The sequence below is a fragment of the Pan troglodytes genome, chromosome 5 (assembly GCF_028858775.2).
Source record: "Pan troglodytes isolate AG18354 chromosome 5, NHGRI_mPanTro3-v2.0_pri, whole genome shotgun sequence".
Taxonomy (NCBI): Eukaryota; Metazoa; Chordata; class Mammalia; order Primates; family Hominidae; genus Pan; species Pan troglodytes.
The window spans coordinates 142803092-142830827 of record NC_072403.2 but is presented as its reverse complement, the minus strand read 5'-3'; the positions used below and the strand labels follow the sequence as shown (position 1 = coordinate 142830827).

The 27736-nt window shown below is 37.9% G+C and overlaps 1 protein-coding gene across 50 annotated transcripts in view; it reads left to right on the top strand.

The window, feature by feature from the left end:
• The window catches only part of EPB41L2 (erythrocyte membrane protein band 4.1 like 2), a 224334-nt gene that overhangs the window by 132612 nt on the left and 63986 nt on the right, over positions 1-27736 (top strand). For 48 of the 50 annotated variants that reach the window (XM_009451999.3, XM_003311484.5, XM_009452005.3 and 45 more), the window contains 3 exons: positions 4460-4564; positions 22100-22142; positions 26435-26510. In XM_009451999.3, the coding sequence (XP_009450274.1) occupies positions 4460-4564; positions 22100-22142; positions 26435-26510 (224 nt within the window). The remainder of the gene's footprint in view (positions 1-4459; positions 4565-22099; positions 22143-26434; positions 26511-27736) is intronic. The other 2 variants (XM_063813492.1, XM_063813491.1) reach the window with 1 other exon arrangement.

Below are 27736 nucleotides of genomic sequence, written 5' to 3'. Positions count from 1 at the left end.
GTTGTTTCTTTTAATATTACCTTTCCCTTATTCTCTCTCATCTCCATCTAGGACTCTGATGAGATATTTGTAGACCCCTCATTCTTTTCTCCATGTCTGTGAAGTTCTTTCATATTGTCCTTCCCTTTGTCTTTCTCAGCCACATTCTGGATAGTTTTTTTCAGATCTATCTTCCAGTTCACTGGTTTTCTCTTCAGCTTTGTCATATCCTGTCCATTTGGATTATAATTTAGTTACTATAGTTTTCATTTCTAGGTGTTTTATTTGATTATTTTCAAAACCTGCTTTTTCATATTCACTTTTTCCTTAGTCATATTTTAAAATATTTCTTATAAACAGATAAAACATATATATTTTGTGTTTTGTTCTTGATAATTCTACTATGTGCAGTCTCTGAAGATCTGATTCTGATACTGTGTCTCTCAATAATGATGTCTGGTTTCGTTGTCGTTTTGTGATTTTTAATGTATGTTTTTTGAGATTTTTGTCTATGAGAATTTCTTGCTTCTCCCAGGCAGCTGGGCATATCTAATCTTGGACCAGTTTAAACTGGATTATCTTTTGGCATTTTTGAATCAAACAGATGTGAATACCAGTGTCTACATCTGCGTTAGAGTCAGATGGTGGTACAGGTTGAGTATCTTTTATCTGAAATGCTTGGGACCAGAAATATTTTGTATTTCAAGTTTTTTCAGATTTTGTAATACTCGAGCACTCCAAATCAAGAAATTGGAAATCCGAAATGCTCCAATGAGCATTTTCTTTGAGCATAATGTTGGCGTTGAAAAACTTTTGGATTTTGGAGCATTTCATATTTTGGGTTTTTGGATTTGGGATGCTCAACCTGTAATTCTTTCCTACCTCATTTCTTGAGGTGTGGTCTTTAAAACAAAAATTCTGTTGTAGAATACATTAGTAAATGTTGTATTAAAAAATAGTGGGCTCTTTTGCTAAATAGTTTTGGGAAACATCAGGTTTCCCAAGTGAAAGGAATAATGGGAAACAGGGTTTTTGCATTGCAGAACTCCTCTGGGTGTCTGTTATACAAATAGGTGTTTTGGTGCTCAGTAATCATATGCAACAAGGAGAATTTTTCTTGTCTCACTCTGCTGCTCTTTTTGGGAATGAGGGGTGTATATAACTCATGGGATGAGTGGGACCAGTGGAAAATAACTTTGGCAAATATAGGTTGGCCTCGTGATACCTTTGGCTTCTGCTAATTGCCTTCTCGCTGTCTTTCCTACTGTTTATACCACTTTATGACTGTGCATGTATGTGTGTGTGTGTGTGAGTGCGCGCGTGCGCACGCGTGTGTGTGTGTCTGTCTTGTATTTAATCTCCCTGAGGGAAGTCGTGATTCTATCTGCTATTCCTCATCCCCAGAGCAAAAGATTGTCGTTGTGCAGAGCTCTTGTATCAGGCTATCTTGTAGGCTACTGGTCACTTTTCTTTGAGCCAGTTGGGCCAGGTACCTAATTATGTCCAAATTGGTAGATACATAATGCTTTATTTTTGGCTTCCCATTCATTCTCTTTCTCTGCCAGTTGCATATAAATTTCCTGAGACCATGTTTGTCGTGCTCATCATTGATTCCCTGGTATCTTAACATAGGAACTGACACATATGGGTCAATAAAGATGGAATGCTAGCTTGGCAAGTCCTCACAGTCATCTGAGAGTCGGACAGGGTAACCAGCAGTCATATCGCATGGCTTGTTTATTCTGGATGGCTTCCTTTTTTCATTTTACTGTATCCTCCAGTATCTTTTGAACAGAAATTCACTCAGTCTCTATAAACATCCGAAGTAAAAAGTAAGCTCTATAAACATCCAAAGTAAAAAGTAAGTTATTTTGAATATGTTTTCTCTACCTCAAAAAATCATTTCCTCCTCTAAGATTCACTTCAGATATCATATTCTTGGCGCAGCTGTGATTTCTGTTAGTCACATTTACTCATTCCATTCCTGGTGTTCTGATAGCACTTTGTACATCGCTCTCTCAACATGTGCTTCATGTGTTGTTGCATTTTTGCTTTTCCTTCCAGATTTTGAGTTCGTTGAGGGTGGAGAGGCAGATGGAAGCTTAAGTAATGTGTATGTGCAATCAGGATCTCATCAAGCATTGAGAATATCTGTTTCCTGGAGAGAGAAGGAAAGAATAGTAGAGAAGCAGCTTTAGCATCTAGAAACATTTTGGTGTTTGTTAGATGTGGACTAGTGAAGGAATAGTTGACAGTAGAGTACTGCTATGGTTGGTTGAGGCATATTCCATCTCACTGGGTTAATTTTATTCTCACGTGAGCTCTGAGGTAGCTATTACCCTCATTTTACAGACAGGGAGACTTAAGTGGTTTTACTTTGTCACACTGGTGCGGTGCAGTAATAGTAAATGCTTACAAAATGTTGAATGATAGAGGAACTAGGTCCGATAGAGGAACTGGTCCAGCCATCATGCTGATACCTCATGTACTGCCAAATTGTAGTGGTGAGCTGTGTGGATGTTTTTTCCTCTTAATCTTGTAAGGAAATTCTGCCCATGAGGGCATGTTCCTATTTTTGAAATGGAAACCAATGAGAACATGTGAATTATTAGTAAGAGTTGACTTGAAGCTAGTGTTGGAATTGGAATGTGTTTTCTCCTTGAACTGAGGTGTATTTTTGTAGACATCAGTTGTCTTAAATATCCTTTTTACCCTAATTTCAAATAGCATCATAACCAATTGTTATGTACTGCAACTCTTTTAGTACTCACCGCACCTCCTGTGGTATCTGCTATCTGTTATCCCCATTTCACAGATGAGCAGATTAAGGCAAGCAGACGTTAAGTGTCTTGCCATGGGTCACATAGCTTGTAAGTAGTGGAAGTGTATTTAGAACTTTGGTGTTTGACATACAGAGCCCAATACTCTTATTCTCTATGCTGTATTTGTATATACTTTTAATATGTAGACAAACAAGCACATATGTATCTTAAACATGCTCAGTAATTTAATTGACTATTAAATCCTCATTGCAAACCTGTAATATGTATGTGACACACTGTTTTATTTTTAAATTTTTTATTATTTATGTATTTATTTATTGAGACAGGGTCTCACTGTCACCCAGCCTGGATTGCAGTGGCGTGAACACAGCTCACTGCAGCCTCAGCCTCCCAGGCTTAAGCAATCCTTCCACCCCAGCCTCCGGAGTAGCTGAGATTACAAGCACACGCCACCACACCTGGCTAATGTTTGTATTTTTTGTAGAGATGAGGTTTCACCATGTTGCCCAGGCTGATCTTGAACTCCTGAGCTCAAGAGATATGCCTGCCTCAGCCTCCCAAAGTGCTGGGATTACAGGCGTGAGCTACCATGCCAGGCCTTACACTGCTTATTATGTTGAAATAATGTTATCTGTGTGTCATTCTCCTTCTCCCCTTTACAATTTGATGCAATTCTATTCTTTTCAGAAATGTTACAATAAGAGGCTTAATAATAAAAACACCAGATTCTCCTCCTCAAGATACATGTGTGGGGAACATTAATTTTCACACACTGGATGAGCTAGTACACATTTTGATAGTGAGAGGGCATTCGTTTTGAGGATGGAAAAGTCTGACGGCTTTTTCTTTTTCACTAGCAGTCCATTGGTGGCTTTTATCAGTGCACCTGGGGAGGAGGCGTGTGTCTGACCTGACCTCACAGTTGGGTTGTTCCAGGGGTGTGCATCTTAATTGGAGATGAGTCACCACTCTGCTTATGTTTTGCCATTGAAGAGACAATGAGCTTTTCTTCTATGGCTGTCAAAGGCTCTTACATCTCTGTTCACAGCAGCTTCTTAAATTTATATATATATATTCAAGGTAAAAATATGTTAAGTCCTTAGGGGCAGTTGATGTCTTGTCCCACTTCCATTATCTTGTATTTTTAGAATTTATCCCAAGGAGCGAACACCATATCATTTTCTAGGAAATTGTAAATAGGAGCATAGCTCATATAGAAAATGAAATTCTATTCTACAGATATCATGGAACAAAAAATCAAACATGAAACCAAAGTGTTGATAGGATAAATTATGTTAGGATCTACTGAATAATAGGGCTAAATGATTTTCCTGGGGAGTAGTGTACTTTATAGATATGAGCCACCTTGAGGAATTGATGGAAGCAGTTTGAACATTTTTAAAATAAGAAAATGAACAGCTAACATTTTGCCTTTTTAGTCCTTTTTATGTCTGTATTGAGTAGCAGTAAAGCAGACGGTGCTTGCTTATGCTTTTGTTTCAGATTTTATGCTTTGTATATGTGTGCAGGGTGGGAGGGCTAAAGTGAAAAAATTAATCACTTTTATATTAGAAAATGAGAAAACAAATATTTAATGTTAATTTATAATAAATCATGTATCTGATATGATGTCTTAAATTTATAGCAGTCTTGGAATCTTTAGTACTTGAAAAGTAAAGTTATTATTTTTTCTCCAGAAACATGCCAAGGGACAAGTGTTATTTGACAAAGTGTGTGAACACCTCAATCTCTTGGAGAAAGACTACTTTGGACTTTTGTTTCAGGAAAGCCCTGAGCAGAAAGTAAGTGATTTCAAGTTTATTTTTATCTTTTTAGAACATATTGTATTTTTTTATTAACCAGTTTATCTCAGTTTAAAATTTAGCTTTAAAATAACTTAGGTGTTTATTATGACTTCACTGTGAAATTTGGTAAATACTGAAAAACTATCTTGTGTGGAGAGAAACCACCCGTAGCTTTTTGGTGTATGTGTATTTGTGTGTGTGCATGCATATGTGTACATGCTTTGCACTTACATCATGAGCAGACAGAATAGAATGTCATCAGTGGAAAAGTGATGTTCTGGCATAAAGAGAACACAGAATAAATGGTATTATTTTAATCACTTTGGCTCTCAATCACTCAGTCTGGCCTTTCGGTACTAAATAAGTAAAGAAGCTGGTCACATCTGCTCATATTGTGCAGTCACCTGTATGCTAGGTATTAAAGCATACCTGAAAGGCAGGGAAGGCGGCACATTGGAACGATTCTGTCTGAGGATACCAAGAACACTTGGTCACAGTGAAAGGGATTACTCTCCATAATCTAACATTCAAATCACAGTCAGCAGAACAGAGCAATCAATAGAAGAACAGAAGTGTGAATTTTATTTGCCTACATTGCTATCGTTGTTAGTATTTACATGTCCTATTAATGAAATATAAGATAGTAAGAGTGATAATTATATATACTTTAAGTTTTCTCAACTTGCTTAGCTTCAAATACTTGATATCTAATTTGTGGTTTAATTCCTTGTTTAGACTAAAGACAATTAAATTGCATACCTGCCTGCTGAATACTACATGAGTATTCTTAATAGAACTCTGTTTAGAGTACTGTTTTCAGACGTAATAGCACATTTGACTAAATAAACTAGGTTTTTTAGACTGTAAATTATAAGGTGGTCTTGATAATGTTTCCAATTATGTACTCTTCTGTTTGTCCTAAAAGCTGCAAAAGAGAAAGTGGTGGGAATTTGGCTAGGATTACCTACTTTTTTTGAGATCACATACTGGTAGATTCATAGGAGCATATAATATAATCTTTGTAAAGTAGAGGGACAATTCAGTATGTTGTACAATATGTAGAATAACATGTTCTCTTAGTAGGCATAGGATATACTACATTAAGAAATCTGGGCTAAGCGTGGTGGTTCATGCCTGTAATCCCAGCACTTTGGGAGGCCGAGGCGGGCGGATCACTTGAGGTCAGGAGTTCAAGACCAGCCTGGCCAACATGGTGAAACCCCGTCTTTACTAAAAATACAAAAATTAGCCGGGCGTGGTGGTGGGCACCTGTAATCTCAGCTACTCGGGAGGCTGAGGCAGGAGAATCACTTGAACCCAGGAGGCAAAGGTTGCAGTGAGCCAAGATCACGCCACTGCACTCCAGCCTGGATGACAGAGTGAGACTCTGTCTCAAAAAAAAAAAAAAAAAAAAAAAAAAAAAAAAAAAAAAAAAAAAAAAAGAAATCTGATATTTTTGAATTACTAGTTTTGCATAAGAAAAAGTAGTATTTAGTAGTATTTATTTAGATAGTAGGATATACTGTTTTTTTATTTTGACAACTCTCAATTTATGTGTCTACTTCATAGCTTTCGCTGAATCTCAGACTCATATTCTTAATTGCCTACTGGATGTAGGAGTTGGCAATTCCCTCTGTCTGTCATCTACACATTTAGTACACACCTTGTTTGTTACTCTTTCTCCCCATTATTCTATGAATTCCTCGAGGGTAGAGGCCATGCCTTACTTATCTGTATAGCCTCCGTATATGTAGACATTAACTGCTATTTATTACCTGTGTGTTATATCACACCTATAAGGATGTCCACTCTCATGAAAATAGAAAATAGCAAGTGTTGGCAAGGATGTGGAGAGACTGGAGATGCTGTGTACTATGGGTAGGAAGGTAAACTGATACAACCACTCTGGAAAACAGTGTGGAAGTTCCACAGAAAATTAAAAATAGAACTAGTGGCCGGGCATGGTGGCTCACACCTGTAATCCCAGCACTTTGGGAGGCTGAGGCGGGCAGATCATGAGGTCAGGAGCTCGAGATCAGCCTGGCCAACATGGTGAAACCCCGTCTCTACTATTAAAAATACAAAAATTAGTCGGGCATGGTGGCACGCGCCTGTAGTCCCAGCTACTTGGGATGCTGAGGCAGGAGAATCGTTTGAACCCGGGAGGTAGAGGTTGCAGTGAGCCGAGATTGTGGCATTGCACTCCAGCCTGGGCAACAAGAGCGAAACTGCATCTCAAAAAAAAAAAGAACTCCATGATCTAGCAGTCCCACTTCTGAGTATATATACAAAATAATTGAAAGCAAGGTCTTGAAGAGATATTTGTTTACCCATGTTTATTGCAGCATTATTCATAACAGCCAAGAGATGAAAGCAACATAAATGTCCATTAATGGGTAAATAAAGAAAATGTGGTGTATACATACAATGGAATATGTATGTACATATCAATACATACTCAGCCTTGAGAAAGAAGGAAATCCTGTCACGTGTTGTATCATGCATGGATTAACCTAGAGGACACCATGTTAAGTGAGTTAAAGCAGTCACTAAAAGACAAGCACTATAGGATTCCACTTATATGAGGTATCTAAAGTAGTCAGACTCATAGAAACAAAGAGTAGAATGGTGGTTGCTAGGGGCTGGGGGAGGGGGAGTTGAGGAATTGTTTAATGGGTAGTGTTTCAGTTTTGCAAGATGTAAAAGTTCTAGAGCTCTGTTGGACAATGAGAATGTAGTTTACATTACTCAACTGTATATTAATAAACGGTTAAAATGGCAAGTTTTATGTTATGTGTTTTTTACTACAATTAAAAATAATCCCACTACCTGTGTACAAACCAGCGTGCTCGCTGCTGAGGCTCTAACCGTAAACGGTGAGGACGTGACTCTGCCCTCAGAGATGCCCCTGCTTATGTTTTAGTTGAGAAGGCAGAGTGAAAAAGCTAATTCTGCAGTTAGTGAATTTTGATTACTACTCTGCAGGAAAAAGTCAGGATGCTAACAGGAGGACTCTGCTTAGGAGGAAATGATCCTTAAGCAGAAACCTCATGTGTGAGTGGACTTTGGCTGGGTGATGGGACATGGGAAGCACATACACGAGGCCCTGAGACTGGAGCAGCTGTCTGCTTAAAAACTGGAAAGAAGCCTGGTGTGGGTTAGTAAGGGGAGAATGAGATTAGGCTAGGGGAAAGACTGGGTGTTAACAAGGCTCAGGTCATGCAGGGCCACTTAAGGCTATATGTTAAGGCTTGGGACATTTCCTTTTTGCTAAGAAAAATGGCAAACCATTGATAGGCTGAAGCAAGGATATGAGATGACCAGTTTTGTCTTTAAAAAGGTCACTTTGGTTGATGGGTGGCATGGGATGAGAGGGGACTTGAGTAGGGCTGTACACCCAAAGCACAAAAGTAGCCTTGAGTAAGGTTTTGGCAGTGGAAGTAGAAAAGCGAATGATTGAAGAGAGAATGAGGAAGGAGGCTGACTCAATCTGATGAATGATTGAACATGAAGGATGACAGATACCAAGAATTAAGGCCTGGGTTTCTGGATGGTTGGAGTTGTTCAGTAAGAAGGGTAGGAGGACTCGACTGGGGTGTTGGTAGGGGATATCGTGAGTGTAGTTTCTGACATATTGAGTTTTAGGTTCAATAACTTATGGAAAGAGCTAAGTAAATAAATGAATTTAGTTTTGGAGGTGTCTTAAAGAATGACAGCTTGCATGGGACAAATACTCCACTCTAGGTATAATCTGTCTTAGCAGTGCAGGGTGCATGGGGTAGCTTTATTTCCTGATGTGAATATAATATTCATATGGAGGCTTGTAACCAGGAGTACTTCTTTGTAACTTACTTGTTTTTAAAAAAATCAGAGGTGGCTTTTACCTTGCAAATATTCCAAATAAAATATAAATGGCTGTTAACAGCTGATCATTCTGGTATTCTCACTAGGCAGCAGGCGCCTTCCCTGTGTTGTCTCATGTAGTTCTCAGAATAACCCTAAAAGGTAGGTACTATTAACTACACTTTATAGATGCAGAAATTTGAGGCATAGAGGAAGTTAAAGAAGTCACCCAAGGTCACCTAGCCAATAAATGTTGGTGATAAGATTCAAATTCAGGCAAAAAACTGAGAAGAAAAAAATACATTTTAGATTTTAAGGAAAATGCCAACAGTTGTAAACCTTCTGTCAGTCAAGGTAAAAATGGGCACAGTTTTTCATAGCTATCACAACTGGAAGTAGAAGAATACCATGTTGCCTCAGAGGAATTTTTCATGTTCTCAAATTCTGAAAGTCACCTTGCAAGACTTTAAACATAGTGTGTTGAAGGACATTGTAAGCTGAGTTCCTAGGATGAGTTTCACAGTTGTCATTTCTATTATATTGTCAACAAATTTAAGGGCATGAGCTAACTTATTGATGGTGATTCTGTGATGGTCTGCGCCAGTGCTGCTCAAAAGAGACTTCTTCCTTTGTGTTAGAATCACCTGGGAGACAGATTTTCAATTAGGAATCTTATTTATCTCTCTTCTTCCTCCATTGTTCGTAAACACACGTGCGTGCGTGTGCGCATATGCACACACACATAGAAATGCACATTCATTGGGTATGCCATGATTCCTTCCTTTCCAGTTAAAAAATAGTGCCATTACTGTTTAATTTACATATAGGATGTTGAAGGATGTTATGGGCTGTGCTTCCAGCAGGGATATGTCCTATTCCTCAGATATGTTGGGACAGAAAACAGATTAACCTTTGGTCAGGTTGATATTTTCAAGTATATAGCTTTCCAGTAATCTAATTCAGTGATAGAGCTTAATATACCCTGTCCTAAATACCAGCTGGACATTTATTAGGGACTAGATAGGAGAGACACTTGCAAGTTTTACTACCTGACAAGGGCCTGTGGTATGAATATTTTATATTGTTATATTAAAGCAGATCTATAAATTTTGGAAATCATATGAGCAGTTTAGTGTTGACATTCTATTATAGCTATTGAGAATTACGGCCAGTATTCTGGATGTGGGCAGGGAAGGGACATTATTATAGCTATTGAGAATTACGGCCAGTATTCTGGATGTGGGCAGGGAAGGGACATTTTGCACAGAAGAAAAGTAATCGTTCCAGCATGAATGATCATGATGTGGGTGCGGAGTTTAAAGTTGTCCGGAGGGCTGCAGGATGTGGCAGTTCCAGCCTCTCTGAATAGGAAAGACCTGTGAGGGGTAGGCAAGCTGGCAGGGGGAGGTAGGGACTCGTGTTGCAGCTGTGTTTTCTCATGAGCACGCTGTTTTAACTTAGATCATGGGTTAATTTGGGGTGACTTTGTGGGGAGTGCTAATGGAGTTCATGGGAAAGCAGCTGGAAAAATAAGCAAATATCATTCTTTGGATCTTGTATCTCATGCTGAGGAATCTAGATTTTAAGTAGGAAGTAACGTGGTCAGATTTGCATATCAGAAAGAACCTGTTGATGGTGTGGAGCGATATGATAGGGGACTGAGACCAGAGGCAGGAAGGTCAGGAGACAGTTGCGGTAGTCTAGTCTAGAGGTGATGAAAACCAGGGCAGTGGTACTAGGAGTGAAGAGGAAAGGACAGAGATTCTGTGTAGGTAATGTCGGCCGGACTTTGTGACTGCCACCTCTTAGCTATGACAGCGAGGGGAGAGTTGAGGAAAAGTCCTAGGTTTCAGGGTTGGGTAGCTGGGGAGCTTGATGGAGACTTTTACACAGGGACCTTGGAGGAAGAGCAGCAGTTTGAGGTATGCTAGGGAGCGGAGATGGAACTTAATTTTTATTTTGCCAAGTTGGACACATTTGTAAGCTGTTGGCTAGATTGGGGATCAGGGAGTAGGTGAAGGATGAAGAAATTTAAAAGTAAAGAATTTGAGAGGCCAGGTATGGTGGCTCATACCTGTAATCCCAGCACTTTAAGAGGCCCAGGCGGGAGGATCAGTTGAGCCCAGGAATTTGAGACCAGCCTGGGCAACATAGTGAGACTCTGTCTCTAGAAAAAAATTAAAAAATTAGCCAGGCATAGTGGCATATACCTTTAGTTCCAGCTATTCGGAGGAGGGGAGAGGGGTGCTGAGGTGGGAGGATCACTTGAGCCCAGTAGGTCAAGGCAGCAATGAGCTGTGATTGCACCACTGCACTTTCGCCTAGGTGACAGAGCAAGACCCTGCCTAAAAAGAAGAAATTTGACAGTGAGTGTAAATTGTTGTTTAAAGAAGTGTTTGGCTGTGGAGAAAAGAACAGATGGGAGAATGATACTAGAGGATGTAAACCTGCAATGTCCAGTACAAGTTTTCATGATGATGAAAAGTTTGATACCTACACTGTCCAGCATGGCAGCCATTAGCTGCATATGGCTATTGATCACTTGAAAGAGGGCTAGTGTGTCCGAGGAAATAGACTTAAATTTTATTTACTGTAAGTAATTTAAATTGAAATAGCCTCTTGTGACCAGTGGCTATCATATTGCACAGTGGTGACAGTTTACTGAGAGTTTTGGGGTTGGCAGATTTACTTTGATGGAAATAACTTTGACTTTAGCTATGAGAAAACCCAAGAGAAGTTATGTTTGAAGAAAGAGGAGAGTGACTATGATGATGAAAGTCATGAAGAGGATTAGTCTTGATTAAAGATGTTATGTCATCCTGAGTCTGCAAGAAACAGAATAAAAGGTGGTGCAGTTGTTAAAAAAAAAAATCTTAGTTGAGCAAATTGTAGTCTCCAATCTCTGTGAAATAGAGGGTAAAAGCATTTGCTTAAGAGTGAGTAGGGTAGCAGTGGGACAAGAGAAGGAGCCAACCAAGAATTAGTATGTGGATTGCTGTTAATAGTTCTGCTGAGATTGTGGGGGTCCTACATTTGGGATGGCAGCAGAATATATTTGTGTGTGTTTTTCTCTAATTGCCATTAGCAACCTTAGTGTCATAGCTGAAAAATGGAGTATTAGCAGGGTTCTCAGTTGACTATGTTCATGGAGGCAATAGTAAGAGGATGCAGGATTGTGAAATCTGAAGTTGCTGATGAGATGTAATTAAGCTGATTATTCACAGGGTCACAGGAAAGAAAATTACTGAAGCTGTAATAGGCTGATACATTGGGAGAACATGGCTGGGGCAAAGGATGAATGTTCAAAGATGTTGAAGAGTAGGTACAGTGGGGATACATGGGTAGAAAATTAGAGGGAGAGGAAATGATTGCATCTGAGAATGAGCTGATGAAGTCTAATGAGGTGAAGAGCTATGTGATGATGACAGGACCCAGGGTGTGGCTGTGAAAGGGGATGGCTGAAGTCAAGGAGACAGATTAAGGTCATTAAGGAAGAAAATACTAAGATAAAGGTACATTTGTTTGGGTCTACTGTAGCGTTCTTATTGACAGAAAGACACTAATGCTAAATAAGGAATTCATAATTCCTTATTATACATGGTAGTTTCTCTTATGAAAGGTAAGATGAACATATAAAATTAGACACATGCTTTGTATATAGGCTTTAACTCAAAAACTTTGGGAACTTAAGAATGAGGTGTCCTTTCTGAGACATTCACTTTTCAGGAGTGAATATTTAAATATAATTAGCAATATCTTTAATTATTCATATATAATCTGATTTGCTATAACTTTTATGTTGTGTAATTTTTAAAAATTTCTATCTGCTTATGTAGACAAAATCCAGTCCTCAAGACATCTAGGCAAAACAACTCTTATTCTTCCACTATAGATTTGTATGGTATCCTATTTTTTCCCTACATAAATTTATTACTATTATACTAACTCAGCTCAATCAGTCCTGCTCTGTTTAAATCCCATGCAGTTTTAACAACAGAATATAATGATGTAAGGATCTTTCCTTTCCATGCCGAATATTATCTGTACTTATGGGAAATTTTGATTCTTAATTCAACCCATTTTAAAGTAAAGGTGAGTGAAAACCACGATTATTTGTATACAAATTTTTCATGGAGAGAAAATCTACACATTTGTTTGGTTTTAATACAGTACTATATCTCTCATGGTTGAGACACTGAGGTCAAAGTCTTTTTAGTTCATTCTAGGTATGAAAAATCTGTCATTGTTAGTGTTAAAGCTTTTTTAATGTCTATTGAGAGTGCTTATATAAACTTTACTATGGAAAATGTTGTTAAAAATATGTGGAATCAAACAACATGTTATTCAATATGGAATTCCAAGTCCATATAGTTCTTGTATTCATGTCTAAATGAAACCATCGTTAAGGGTTTTGGACTCTCTTTAAAGGGAAAAATATTGTCTTGAATTTTTGATGTTAATAGTTTGGCATTTGGCCCAAAATGACATTATAATGTCATTTTGCTGCAAGCTATATTGAAAAAGGAGCTTGTTAGAAATGTAGTTGATATTCACGGCTAACTTTATGAAAATTAGTTGAAGCAGTCATCTAATAGACCATTTTGTTCCAGAAACTAGAACTAAAAACTCAAATATTAAACTGTTTGCATATATAAACTATTCTTTAATAAAGTTCTACATTCAATCTAGTTAAACTTTATAATCCCACATTCTCCCAGATGTGTAGTGAATGTTTCACTGTGATACAGTGCCTGTAACTTTTCTCCTAACACCAGCATTATGGTAGAGTTCTCTTAAACCCAATTTAGGCAAAGGTATATTAAAGGGGATCTGTTTCAGCACTATAAATTCCTGTGAGAAAATGCAGATTCTAGACAAAACTACTTTTAACATTTAGTAATACACTGTGAATTGGGTTGAATTTGTTAATTTCTCTTACCTGGCCAAATTAGAGATCACCTAAAGCAAGTGAGGAAGGCATGGCGAGGCATTTGAGAAACTTTGAACTCTGGGGTCTTAGGGTCTAACTTAAAGGAGAATTAAATGAATGACATAGATTTTTTGGGGGGGAAAGGAACTGTTAAAGAAAAACTTATTCTAACACTTGTTAAAATGGTAAGGCAGACTTTATTCAGGACTGTTGTAATAGGTATAAGGACCTTTGCAGTGGGGTTTTGCAGTAGGCAAGAGAGATTGGGCTCAGCTCCAAATATGACAAGGAGAAGTGGAAATTTATAGTCAAGGAGCAGGGTGGGGGTTAGTAGATGGGAAACTAATAAGAGGAAACATCAGGGGTGCACTTAGGGGAATTCTGGTTAAACCAAGCTAACAGGATTCTTGTTGAAGGCAGGTGAGGGTGATCTGATATCACTTGGGGGATGGTGGAGGATGAGGAGCCCCATCAGATATCAAGGGTAATTAGTTATCAAGGGTGGGGGTTTCCCACTAAACCAACTTATTAACAGGATTCTTGCTAAAGTTGGATGGTGTGTAGATGGACACAGAAGTCTAAAACCTGAAGCCTAATTGGGAAGAGGATTCAGAGGAGCCTGACTAAAGTTTGGTCAAGAAAAGACTCTTTGTCTTAACTAGAAGATGGATTTTATGACTGTATTTTGGGTTGTTATCCAGGTCAAGCATGGTTAGGACCCTGCTGTGGACAACTGCGCACCCAGACTACTAATGCCAGTTGATGACTGTGGTTGCATATCTCTTGTCAGGTGAAAGTGGTTAGCAAGTAGAATAAAAAGACCTGGAATTCTTTGGTACAGCTGCTTATTGTGATGGGGAGGAGTTCAAAGGAACACTTAGATATGGGAATGTGGAAACTGTGCCCTGCCAGGGCTTTCTGCAGGAAGCTGTCAAAAATTAGAAGGTTTACTCAGTGAAGGCTGACAAGCCAGTAGGACTTGAAAAATGTCTCTCTATATTGAGCTTTCAGGAAAAGAAAGAAATTTCTACATAAAAAGAACTCTAGGGCTATCCTACTCAAAGAGTGGTCCAAGGACCAGCAGCGTTGGCGCCACGCAGAAGCTTCTTAGAAATGAAGAACTCTAGTGCTCACCCTAGACCTGCTGAAATAGACTTTATTTTGGCTAGATGTTCAGGTGATTCATACGCACCTTTAAAGTTTGAGAAGCATTGATGTAGGGATAAACTGTTCTTTTGATGTAGCAGAGAGCATTACAGGAGTTTGAAATGTCATGAAAGCCACGGGAGGAGGGGAGTCCTAGTGGGCCCATGTGGTTCATGGTCCCAGAAGTGTTCAAATATTCATAGCCACTGAGGCAAGAGTTAGGCCGTTCCCCAAATATGGACATTTGGACCATTATTCTGAGGTTCTTTCTAACACTGGTATTCTATGAATATAAATACAGTATTAGGATTCATAATTAAGCTTTTTTTCCCCCCTAGATGTTTCTGTCACTAGAGCATAATTGAGAATCATCTTTAACACTTTTTCTGGGAACCCGTAATGAAAATGTTGTAGGGGAAATGTCATAAGACAAGACTTTCATCCTCAGATTTGTGGCAAATAAAGAGTAAGATTAAGGAGATTCTCTAATTAACTAATAGAAAGATTTTAGTGTAAAATACATATAAGTACAGCTATTCACTGTGCTGCTTAGTTAAAAAAAATTCTGTAACCTTTTAAGGCAGGAAAAAAAAAATCCCACCTCTTTTTGTGCCTTGAATTCCTTTGGCAGTCTGCTGAATTCTATAGGCTGCTTCTCAGAACAGTGTTTTCAATGTATAACTGTAATAAAAGTACACAGGGCTACAAAGAAAGCCAATAACTACATAACATTCCCAAAATAGTAATCTAAAATTGGAGACAAAGTAATAGGTATGTATATTAGTCTGTTTTCATACTGCTGATAAAGACATACCTGAGGCTGGGCAATTTACAAAAGAAAGAGGTTTACAATTCCACATGGCTGGGGAGGCCTCACAATCATGGCAGAAGGCAAGGAGGAGCAAGTCACATCTTACATGGATGGTGGCAGGCAGAGAGAGAGCTTGTGCAGAGAAACTCCCGTTTTTAAAACCATTAGATCTCGTGAGACCCATTCACTATCATGAGACAGCATGAAGATCTGCCCCCATGATTCACTCATCTCCCACCAGGCCCCTCCCACAACAAGTCAGAATCATGGGAGCTACAAGATGAGATTTGGGTAGGGACTCAGAGCCAAACCATATCATTATGTGTTTTTATTTATATATTAATCATCAGTATCAAATCTAGTAGCTACTGTGACTTCAAAATATTGGCTAGCATAAATGGTATTTTAAGATCTGCAGCTACTACAATGTGATGTGGAAATGTTTTTGATTTCTGCAGGTGACAAAGAGGTTCTGCTGATATTAACGAGGTTTTTTTCTGCTATGTTCCTAATTGACAGTGATGCTAAGTTTCAGTTAGAAGTTAGTAAAAATAAAAATGGAACATATTTCCCCAAACTTGAGTTCGTTACCTCCCAATTTCATGTTTGAAGGTGATTTAACAATACTTGCTATTCTAAGGCCACATTTTAATTTTATTTTACTTCTGTTGGAAGCCTGTTTTAGGATTCCTTATAACTTTTATTATTAGTCTCTTATTTTACCTGATGTTCATTTAGGAGATAAATATTTACTGTGTTCATGTTTTGGGTTTGGATTAGGGAATGGAGAGGAGAAAGTAAGGAGAATACTGAATTGAGTAAGTGACTGTTCCTGCTCTTAAGTAGTTGGCAAAATCCTTGTTTTATTTTTTTTAATAAACCAAGATAAATTTTATTGAAATCTGATATAGGTCAGCTCTCGAGTTTTGCATGGTTGCTTATACCTTAATGTTTGGGAAACACTGAGAAGATCCCTGTCTTGCCTGATCTTGAATTGCCTGAAGCTGTCACTTTCCTGAGTTCCTTCCCTGGAGAATGTTTTAGGATGTTCTGGGCAGTTGTCCATGGACAAAGCTGTCTTTTAAAAAATTTGCCGGGTGGATTTTTACCATCGGCCAAGAAGTAGAAAAGCTTAGCTGGATAATACTTTAACATGTACATAGAAGCTCTTAGACTAGTCATATAGAAAGGGCTTGGTTTTCATTTCATCTCGCCTGTGAATACAGTGACCCTATTTTGTGAACCGAAAGTCTGATTTATTAACTTTTTGTGGGTAGAAATATTCATATAGAGATTAAATTCTTTAATGTATATAACACATCACCTATGGATATATAAAATTATGTGAAGAAGAGATATATACCAAAAGATGATAATTTAGTTTTATTATTGCAAATAGTGATCTACTAATGATGATCTGCTGGGAAAGTACTTGTATGCATATTTATTCTTCAGGCTTGAATATTGTTTGAAAAGAACTACCCTATGAGGTAGATGTTGTGATCCCCATTTTGTGTTTGAGGAAATTGAGGCTTAAAGAAGCCAAGGAATGTGCCCAAGTTAGAGTTGTTAGAAAACCAGAATTTGACTGCGTGTATTTCTGATTCCACGGTTTATATATGTGGCCACAGCAGACAAATCTTTAAGTCTAAAACCTGGCAATGAATACTGTAATGTATCATGGGGTGAGGGCGGTTGTTGTATGTTGTGCACACATACCCTCATGCATTTTTCTCATTCTCTGATGGCATTTTCCATCTTTTTGTGTCTGCTTCTTGGTCTGCTCAACCCTCCTCCTTAAGTGTCAAACTAAGAAATTAATTTTTATTATTTACTGTATTTATTTAAAAGTTTTGTTTGTTATTTCTTTGTAACTGGTAATGCAGATCATTAACTTGTATTTCTTTTAAGTCATTTAAGTCATTTTTTTTTTTTACTTAGGAATTTATGATGCTATACCCCACTTACCATCTAAGTACTCATTAGAGATACGTATTCAAGTAAAAATAAATGTAATAAAAGTAATATAACTTGTGATCATTTAAGATGATCACAGCGTGGAGAGGAAGGAGGCAAGCAAGGGGCATATATCAGTCAGCAGGTATTAATTTAGTTCTCACTGGTTGCCTAAAACTGTATTAAGTACCCTGGAAGATATAAATAATATGGTCTGTTCCAGCCCTTGCAAAGTTGTAGTACTGGGGAGTGAGAAGACAGCCTAATGCTTGGCAGGAATGGAACTTACAGTGTGAAAGTGAATGTGGTTAGGAAAGGGAAAACGAGGTGAGGAAGTCATGCTGCTGTTTGATCACATCAGGTAAACCCCGCCCACTTAGTCTTTGGATGGTTGAAAGTAAGCCATTTCAGCCTTCAGTAATCTGTCTGGCAGTGTTGTGGAAAGTGGCCTGAGAATGACACCAAGTCTGAATTTGGCTGTCTGACTTTTCACTCATACTGCTGGGTTTATAGAGCTGACTGTTACCATGCCCTATAGAAACTGTTAGGTAATTTGTACAAGGGCCGGGTGCTTTAGGTGAGAATAGAAGGTGCCAGGTGGCTGGGACACAGGGTTAGTCCTTGGGGTCACAAGCTTCCACCATCTTCTGGAACAGAGAAGGGTCCTTTGTTGCTCTTCTGTACCGGGGATCTATATCCCTGCTCACACTTAATGAAATTGGGGATTTGGAAGGGTCTGTCTTTAAGACCAGCACTTTCTCCTCTACTGTCTTATTTCTCTGTGTTAATATTCTGGGGACTTTTTTTTTTCTTTTCAATTTGGCGCCATCCAATTCCGTTTTTCTTGCTATGGTTGTTCCTTGGGTGAAAATTCCACCCCTTTGCCCCTTTCTCACCTCTCTCCCAGCCTCCAACCAGTCTGGGCTAGAGGCTGAATGATGTGTTTTTTCATTCTTGTGCACTTATCGAGGCTGGTCATTTGTGAGCCAGCTGTTGGGTGGGACAGCAGCTGCAGTGCATGCAAACTGAATGGCAGGCTGTCTTCTGAAGGGGGAATTAGAGCTGCTCCCTCACATGGCACTGGAGGCACCCTTAGAGAGGCCTGCTGCCCCTCACATCAGTAGTGCATGCAGCTGGGACACCAGTAATATGAAACTAGACCATGCTCTGGTAGTTCTTTATTGAGAGGTTTGAATATAACCAGTGTTAGAACAGAGCCATGTACACCTTGGATCCTTGCTACCCCGAGTGTGGGCCATGAACAGTAGTGAAACCCGAGGGGCCATGCGGCTCTGCTTTCACAGCATCTTACTGTTTTACTTTTTAATAGTGTCAGTTAATGTTCCGTTATACCATTTTAATATGGTATTAAGACAGCAGGTTATTTTCTGTGTACTAATAAGCATTTTAATTGTTTGCTTTATATATCTGAATAAAATTCTGTTTAAGCACAGATGTTGTAATACAGTGGTCCCCAACCTGTTTGGCAACAGGGACCGGTTTTGTGGAAGACAATTTTTCCACAGACCGGGGCGGGGGTGAGGGAATGGTTTTGGCATGGAACTGCTCCACCTCAGATCATCAAGCGTTAGTCAGAGTCTCATAAGGAGTGTGCAGCCTAGATCCCTCTCTTGTGCAGTTCACAATAGGGTTTGTGCTCCTCTGAGAGTCTAATGCGGGTGGTGATCTGACAGGAGGCGGTGCTCAGGTGGTAATGCCCACTTACCTGCTGTTCACGTCCTGCTGTGCAGCCCAGTTCCTAATAGGCCACGATCGGTACCAGTCCATGGGATGGGGGTTGAGGACCCCTGTTACATTATTTTGGACGCTGCTTAGAATGAGTAAAACTTAATTAGACTCATTTATTTGAATTAGTTTATTGTACCTCAAAAACTGCACTTCTCCTATGTTAGTGATAACTTGAGGGTAGAAAAATGTAAATATAAAAATATAAACAAAAAAATCTAAATTTTTTATTGGACTTTTGCTTGTAGCTTCGAAAAACAAAAATTTAATGTCCTTGGGTGGTTCGAACCTAGTGGTTTAAATTTGGTCTTTTTTGCTTTAAGATGCTGTAACAGTTTCCTGGCATTTTTTTAAAGCTTTCTTTTTTGTTGTTTAATTGGAGAGTTTATTTAACTTCCATTGGACGTAACTATTGACTTGTTTTCTTTTTTTTTTTATTATTATTATACTTTAAGTTCTGGGATACATGTGCAGAACGTGCAGGTTTGTTACATAGGTATACACGTGCCATGGTGGTTTGCTGCACTCATCAACCCCCGTCGTCTACATTAAGTATTTCTCCTAATGCTGTCCCTCCCCTAGCCCCCCACACCCCAACAGGCCCTGATGTGTGATGTTCCCCTCTCCGTGTCCATGTGTTCTCATTGTTCAACTCCCACTTATGAGTGCGAATATGCAGGTTTTCTGTTCCTGTGTTAGTTTGCTGAGAATGATGGTTTCCAGCTTCATCCATGTCCCTGCAAAGGACAAGAACTCATCCTTTTTTATGGCTGCATAGTATTTCGTGGTGTATATGTGCCACATTTTCTTTATCCAGTCTATCATTGATGGGCATTTGAGTTGGTTCCAAGTCATTGCTATTGTGAATAGTGCTGCAATAAACATATGTGTGCATGTGTCCTTATAGAAGAACGATTTATAATCCTTTGGGTATATACCCAGTAATGGGATGGCTGGGTCAAATGGTGTTTCTAGTTCTAGATCCTTGAGGAATCACCACACTGTCTTCCACAATGGTTGAACTAATTTACACTCCCACCAACAGTGTAAAAGTGTTCCTGTTTCTCCACATCCTCTTCAGCATCTGTTGTTTTCCTGACTTTTTAACGATCGCCATTCTAACTGGCGTGAGATGGTGTCTCATTGTGGATTTGATTTGCATTTCTCTAATGACCAGTGATGATGAGCTTTTTTTCATATGTTTGTTGGCCACATAAATGTCTTCTTTTGAGAAGTGTCTGTTCATATCCTTCACCCACTTTTTGATGGAGTTATTTTTTTCTTGTAAATTTGTTTAAGTTCCTTGTAGATTCTGGATATTAGCCCTTTGTCAGATGGATAGATTGCAAAAATTTTCTCCCATTCTGTAGGTTACCTGTTAACTCTGATGATAGTTTCTTTTGCTGTGCAGAAGCTCTTTAGTTTAATTAGATCTCATTTGTCAATTTTGGCTTTTGTTGCCATTGCTTTTGGTGTTTTAGAAATGAAGGCTTTGCCCATGCCTATGTCCTGAATGGTATTGCCTAGGTTTTCTTCTAGGATTGTTATGGTTTTAGTCTTATGTTTAAGTCTTTAATCCATCTTGAGTTAATTTTCTATAAGGTGTAAGGAAGGAGTCCAGTTTCAGTTTTCGGCATATGGCTAGCCAGTTTTCCCAACATCATTTATTAAATAGGGAATCCTTTCCTCATTGCTTGTTTTTGTCACATTTGTCAAAAATCAGATGGTTGTAGATGTGTGGTGTTATTTCTGAGGCATCTGTTCTGTTCCATTGGTCTATATATCTGTTTTGGTACCAGTACCATGCTGTTTTGGTTACTGTAGCCTTGTAATGTAGTTTGAAGTCAGGTAGTGTGATGCCTCCAGCTTTGTTCTTTTTGTTTAGGATTGTCTTGGCTATATGGGCTCTTTTTTGGTTCCATATGAAATTTAAGGTAGTTTTTTCTAATTCTGTGAAGAAAGTCAATGGTAGCTTGATGGAGATAGCATTGAATCTATAAATTATTTTGGGCAGTATGATCATTTTCACGATATTGATTCTTCCTATCCATGAGCATGGGATGTTTTTCCATTTGTTTGTGTCCTCCCTTATTTCCTTGTGCAGTGCTTTGTAGTTCTCCTTGAAGAGGTCCTTCACATTCCTTGTAAGTTGTATTCCTAGGTATTTTATTCTCTTAGTAGCAATTGTGAATGGGAGTTCACTCATCATTTGGCTCTCTATTATTGGTATATAGGAATGCTTGTGATTTTCGCACATTGATTTTGTATCCTGAGACTTTGCTGAAGTTGCTTATCAGCTTAAGGAGATTTTGGGCTGAGACAATGGGGTTTTCTAAATATACAATCATGTCATCTGCAAACAGAGACAATTTGACTTCCTTTCTTCCTATTTGAATACCCTTTATTTCTTTCTCTTGCCTGATTGGCCTGGCCAGAGCTGCCAGCACAGCAGTCTGAGTAAAGCTTTCTTAAGGAGTTCCTTGTGATTGCTACTTCCAACTTAGAATGAGGTTAAGAAGAAAGAAGGATGTTATATTAAGACCAGGAAGGGAAATATTGTCTCCAATCTGACCTTACCTCTCCTTACAATTATAGAGTTGGAGGGAAAGGGAGGATTAAGGAGGAGGAGTAGTTCGTTTTAGGAGTTGAGATAATTGTGTTTGCTTGGTATGTATATACTTTTAGCCAACAGTTTCAATTTTCACACTTTATCTTTCATGACTAAGAATCCATTATTGTCCTTGAAGAGCTCTCATTTCAGTGTCTGCAGGGGCTATTTGTTGGCAGTTCTGCAGAATAAGACTGTGTGAAGATATGTCTCATCATTTGGACCATTTTAGATGCAAGAGAATGAGGCCCATGGGACCCACCTTAAAAGCATGTGAATATTTTACTTATAGTACACACTTACCACATTTACACACATATGTCCCCAAGGACAAAGCAATACTTAGCCCAGTGGAATGCTGATAGGTGCAAGTTGCTTTGAATAAGACTTTATTAAAATGTGTTTACACTTAAATAATTATGTGAACTGTAAACTGTTCTATTTTAGACTCTAGAATATTTCTTATGAATTAATTTTTTTTCCCTCATGCAGAACTGGTTAGATCCTGCTAAAGAAATAAAGAGACAACTGAGAAGTAAGTATATAAATAATCATTCTTTGAAGTTAAGGTGTCTTGATATCTATTTGTGATATAAATGATCAGTAATAGAATGGTCAGTTCTATTTTGCATTTATGCCATCTTAGAAGTTAATAATACTAATAATATTTTTGTGGAATTGTGACTGTTTCGTACATGGCTCAGGTGCTCCTACTTTTGAGAAGGTTCTAGACTCACATTCCTAAATACTCACTCAGAATGTCCTACCAAGTAACATCTGACATTTTTTTTCTGGGAAAGAAAGAGAAACTACTTTTCTGTAAATTTTACTTTCTATGTAAATTTCACTCCAGTGAGACCTGATACTATTGCTTTGTCTGCTTCATTTTGAAAGTGCATAATTAGTTCAATATGCACATCTTTGGCCACAGAGACATAGAGACACTGTTCCTGGATGTACTGGAGTGAGGACTCTTTGGGGAGAAGCAAGGGGAACAATCTTTTCAGTTCTCTAAGGTCACTGCCATCTCTGCTCATTGGTTCTACAATCCAAGGCCACTTTGCATACTCTTTGAGCCTGGGCTTGTAGTTAGGCCTCATTGTTCATTTCTTCCCCTTTTCCCATTTGTTCTTGTACAATCCCAAAATGACTCCAAGAGTCCCACTCTAACCAGCTTTAAGTTCTCTCTATACGTTCTGCCTCTGCAGGTTGTTTTGCCTGTGGCTGTTTTTTTGGTATCTGTGCCAAGAAACATGATAAATAGAGAGAAATCTCTGTTAGGGGATCTGGATACTTAATTTACTTCAGGGTCTGTGAATGACTGAAGCAGAGAAGGTAGGCAGCTACAGGCAGTTGGAATTTTCGGTCTGGAGAATAAAATCTGAAGGCTGGTAAATTCCTAACAGCCTTCCTCGACTGTGGAGCCCAGAGTTGTCCCAGGAGAAACCTCTTCTCCAGGTGCCAGCATGCAAGATGCCCTTTGTACTGTTGATTTCATTTCCTTCCTTACTTATTATTCCTAAGGTCAAAATACTGAAACCAACCTGTCCTTTCCCTTCTTGCCCTTTTCATCTACCATCTAGCTCCCATTTTAGGTTCTTCACATTTGTTTTCTTTATTTCTTTCTCTCTCGAATTATTTATCTTTTTGGTAGTCTTCCTATCATTTCTTTGCTTCCCTACTCTCTTTTTTTATTCTGAGCATATACCTTATTTTTCCCATTTCCTCTCCCTGTAGACTCATCTTTCTTTTCCTTTTTTAAAACGTCTTTGATTAGAGTGACCAACCTCCTGATTTGCCCAGGACTGAGGGGCTTCTCAGGATATGAGACTTTAAGTGCTAAAGCTGGAACCAGTCCCAGGCAGGCTGGAATGGTTGGTCACTATCCTTTTGATTATTATTCCTGGTTTCCCACATTCTCTTTCTTGCATTTATTTTCTTGGTGTTTCATCCATTTATGCTTGCTTCATGATGGAAAAGGGAGAAAAAGAAGAGGAATAAGTAGACACTAGATACATTATGCTTACCTTATGGAAGAAACAGTACCAGAGCTTTGAAACTTTTTCCTTTGTCCCTTCTGCAGTTGTTACTTTGCAAAGTGCATGCATTCAAAAAGGTTACGGATGCTTAGTTCTTACACTTTCTCTGAAACCAGACCTGCCAAGTGACCCAAACAGAGAGAACAGGGCAACCTCTGAAACATGATTGATGTTCCATTGAGTTGTTTCCTATGGTTTTGTTTGGGTTCTTGTTTGATTATTATTATTATTATTTTTTTGTGCCACTCTCTTCAGAGTCATGGAGATTTCCTAACTTTTGGAAGCCAAACCTCTTGCCGATTATGAATCATGTTCTTATGTTTTGATTATCTGTGAAGTTTCAAAAAGTTATTTCAGAACTTTTACCCTTGTGGTTTGGCAATATGAGTAACAGTAAGATTAGACTTTTTAAAACTGTTGGAACCAGTTCTTTAAATGGCATCCTGTACTGTACCCATCATGAAAGCAGGCTGAGGAAATGAAGCTTTAGCAGTTGTATCTACCTCTTTCTTTCTGTATTAAAATGGACCAAAAAACCTGCCTATTCTATCCTTGGTGTCTGCTATAATTTTATTTTTATTTTTCAGCTCATAGGCAGTTAGCGAAGATAAATATTAATCTTTTTTGAGCTACCTATGACAACCAACAACTTAATGATTCTCATTTAAAATTTGCCTTAAAACCTTTATTTTCTGAAACATAAATAAGACTATATGTCTAAGGCTTGCGTATGACTAGTATATAAACATTTCTGTAGCTAGAAGGACTGTTTATAAACAGCTAGGTAAAAACTATGATGATAATAATATGTAATCAAATTAAAAGTTTAACTTGAAAACTGCTAAGGGAGTAGATTTTAAGTGCTCTCACTGCAAAAATAGTATGTGAAGAGTAATGCATATGTTAATTAGGTTAATTTAGCCATTCCACAATGTATACGTATTTTAAAACATCATATTTTGTACCAAAAATGTATACCATTTTTAATTGTCAGTTTTAAAAAAGCTTAGCATTATTGGTACATTTCAACAGCTTTTAGATTTGGAAGTATGTTAGAAAATATGTGGTCTAGTAGAAATGTCTCCGAGTCCTGTCCAGGCAAGCATGTTCTAGTGTTATTACCTAGAAAACAAACAAGGAGCCATTAAGAAATGATAATCCTGTGATAACTTTACTTAATTCGAGACTAGCAGTCACCTTGAAGAAATGCTTACACAAACACGATGCATGGATATTTGACAGTCATCATGGCGCTATAGGCCAAGAAACCTCATATATCTTGATATTCAGGAAAATCTTATATCCCATTATTATGTTTTAAATGTGTAAAGCAGAACTGAAATCTGCTTCTTAAGTTCAGCAGGATTGACTTCATTGGTTGAATCAGTGGTGCATTGAGCCAAAATCCAGCAAAAATGCATTTGTATACAACAGTAGCCATTTAATAAATATTTGAGTGAGTGAAAAGGTAGTGTGCTGATGGTAAGACAAAGGACAAAATGCCACACTGAACAAGAGAATGGGATTCAAGGAATTTTTCTTCAGGTTCATAAATTAAACATCTCATAAGGTCTTTAAATATGTATAGAATGGAATAACTTGGCTGGGCGTGGTGGTTCATGCCTGTAATCCCAACACTTTGAGAGGCTGAGGTGGGGAGATTGCTTAAGCCCAGGGATTCGAGACAAGCCTGGCAACATAGGGAGACCCCGTCTCTGAAAGAGTAAAAAATAAGTTAGCCGGACATCATAGCACATGCCTGTGGTCCCAGCTACTTGGGAGGCTAGGATGGGAGGATCACTTAGGCCTGGGACGTTGAGGTTGCAGTGAGCCATGATCATGCCACGGCACTGCAACCTGGGCGACAGAGTGAGACTCTGTCTCAGAAAAAAAAAAAAAAAAAAAAAAGGAATAACATATATACACACACACACATTTTTTTAATTTAAAAATATTATGAACTTGAAGTCAAACTCTAAATTCAGGCTAGTGGAATTATTTGGATTCCATTAGGAAAATAATACCTGCCCTTTCCCCCATAGTTTTACTTTTTTAAAGTTATCCTACACATGATCTATCAAAATAGCAGTTAAATTTTACGTATAAATAGCAGTGTTTTAACTTTTAACAAGCCATTTATGATATGGTTGCTTGACTTATTCATTCTTTATGGCACAATACAGCCAAGTGTATGTTATATACGAATATACTTACACCTACTCTACTAAAACCTGGGAAATAATTGTATTGTCCTAAAGTATCATGAAATTATACCATGCTTTCCCTTCTTGGGATCTCTTTTAACACCTTCTTCAAATAGCCCATTAATAATTTTTGAATAGCTATTATCTCTTGATCATTACTTTCCTTCCCCACAACAATGTAGAAAATCCTGAATTAAAAAAAAAAAAGGGTGGAGAATATTTGGCAACAGGAGATCCTGTGGTTAAATTGAATCTTATCTCAGAACTATTACATGGAGGTTATATTAAAATTTTTGTATAATAGATCACCATATAAAACACATGTTGAGGTACCAGTAAATGTTTATAACAAAGAGAACCTATTACTCTTTAATGGTGGCTTATTTATGTAATTGATTTCTATTTTATTTTTTATTTCATTTTTATTTTATAAACAATTTTAATTTTATTTAAATAAAAAAAATTCTGCATGCTGATTTATAGTTGGATTAGTCTGTACTGTTTGATCCTTGACCTTTAAATTTTATCACAATAGTCATTCTTCTGTTAATTGGGTGCATAACTGTGATATTTAATAATTACAGACCTTCCATGGCTATTCACTTTTAATGTGAAGTTTTATCCTCCTGATCCTTCTCAATTGACTGAAGATATCACCAGGTACTTTATATTTGCATTTTTAAATGAACCTTTCCTTACAGCTCTCATTTATTTTTGTGCCCTAGGAGCATAGTGGTAATTTCAGGATTGAAAACCAAAACAGTTTTTCTTAAGTTTTAGAAGTTTCCTTGAAAATGGGTACATCCAAATAGTTTGAAATGTTGCCAGTTTCAAAAATTTTATTCACTTTCTTTAATATCTTCATTTATATTCTAGTAATGAAAATTTTAAAAATGATACTGCTGACAACTTTGTTTTCTATGTTATACTTTTAAAAGTCACTAATATTTAATATTTGAGATTTTAATACCAAGGTCATTTTTATTGTATATAACTCATGCGTGCTTATATACTAGTCTCATATTACAAAGATGATATGAGGTTAGCAAAATGAAATTATTTTAAAAGTCCAGTTGAACTGGTAATTTCTTTCTCTCTTCTCCCTCCAGAACCAAACAAGGTAGGATTTCTTAGGTAGAGTCAATAGCTAGTTCATTTCCATCTCCTTGGAGATTGTGTGAGCTATAAGAACATACACTTGAATTGCAAAGAAAGGATTCTGTTTAGGAGCAAGAGAATATTTATTGATTCTGAGTACTTGAATGGCAACCAAGAAACATTGTGAATCAACAAGTACCTTGAAATCTTAGCCCAGTTAGACTGGGTACCAGAAACATTGTGAATCAATCAACAAGTACCTTGAAATCTTAGCCTGATTACACTGGGTACCAGGGATAGCATTTCTTAGCTTTGGTGAGAGGAAGTATAAAGGGTTGATTTTTTTTTTTTAAAGGATGATTTTTATATACCATATTTTTAAAAGGTTACTTACATGGTCAAGTACAACTGTGTGCAGTGCATGACTTTTAGAAAACTAGAGGGGCTTAGCAAAAGAGTCTGCTTGTCTTTAGTTCCTGTATCTTTGATGCTTTCTGCTGGGCCAGTTTTGTTGTCAGACATCAAGTTGTGGAGGTGGTTAAGAGTGCATAATATCCATGTGAAATAGCAAGGATGGAAATTTCTTTCCAATATTGGGTACATAGCAGGCCGGCCTTTTTTTTTTTTTTAACTACTTGTTGCTGAATATGAATGCACTAATTAAGCTCTGAATGAATTAGCTTCACCTAGTAAATAATAAATAGTAGCTTTTGTAACTGCACAGTGAGCTACTTAGAGCATAAAACCTGACCGAATGGCATGTGTAGGATGCAGAGCTTCACTGCAGG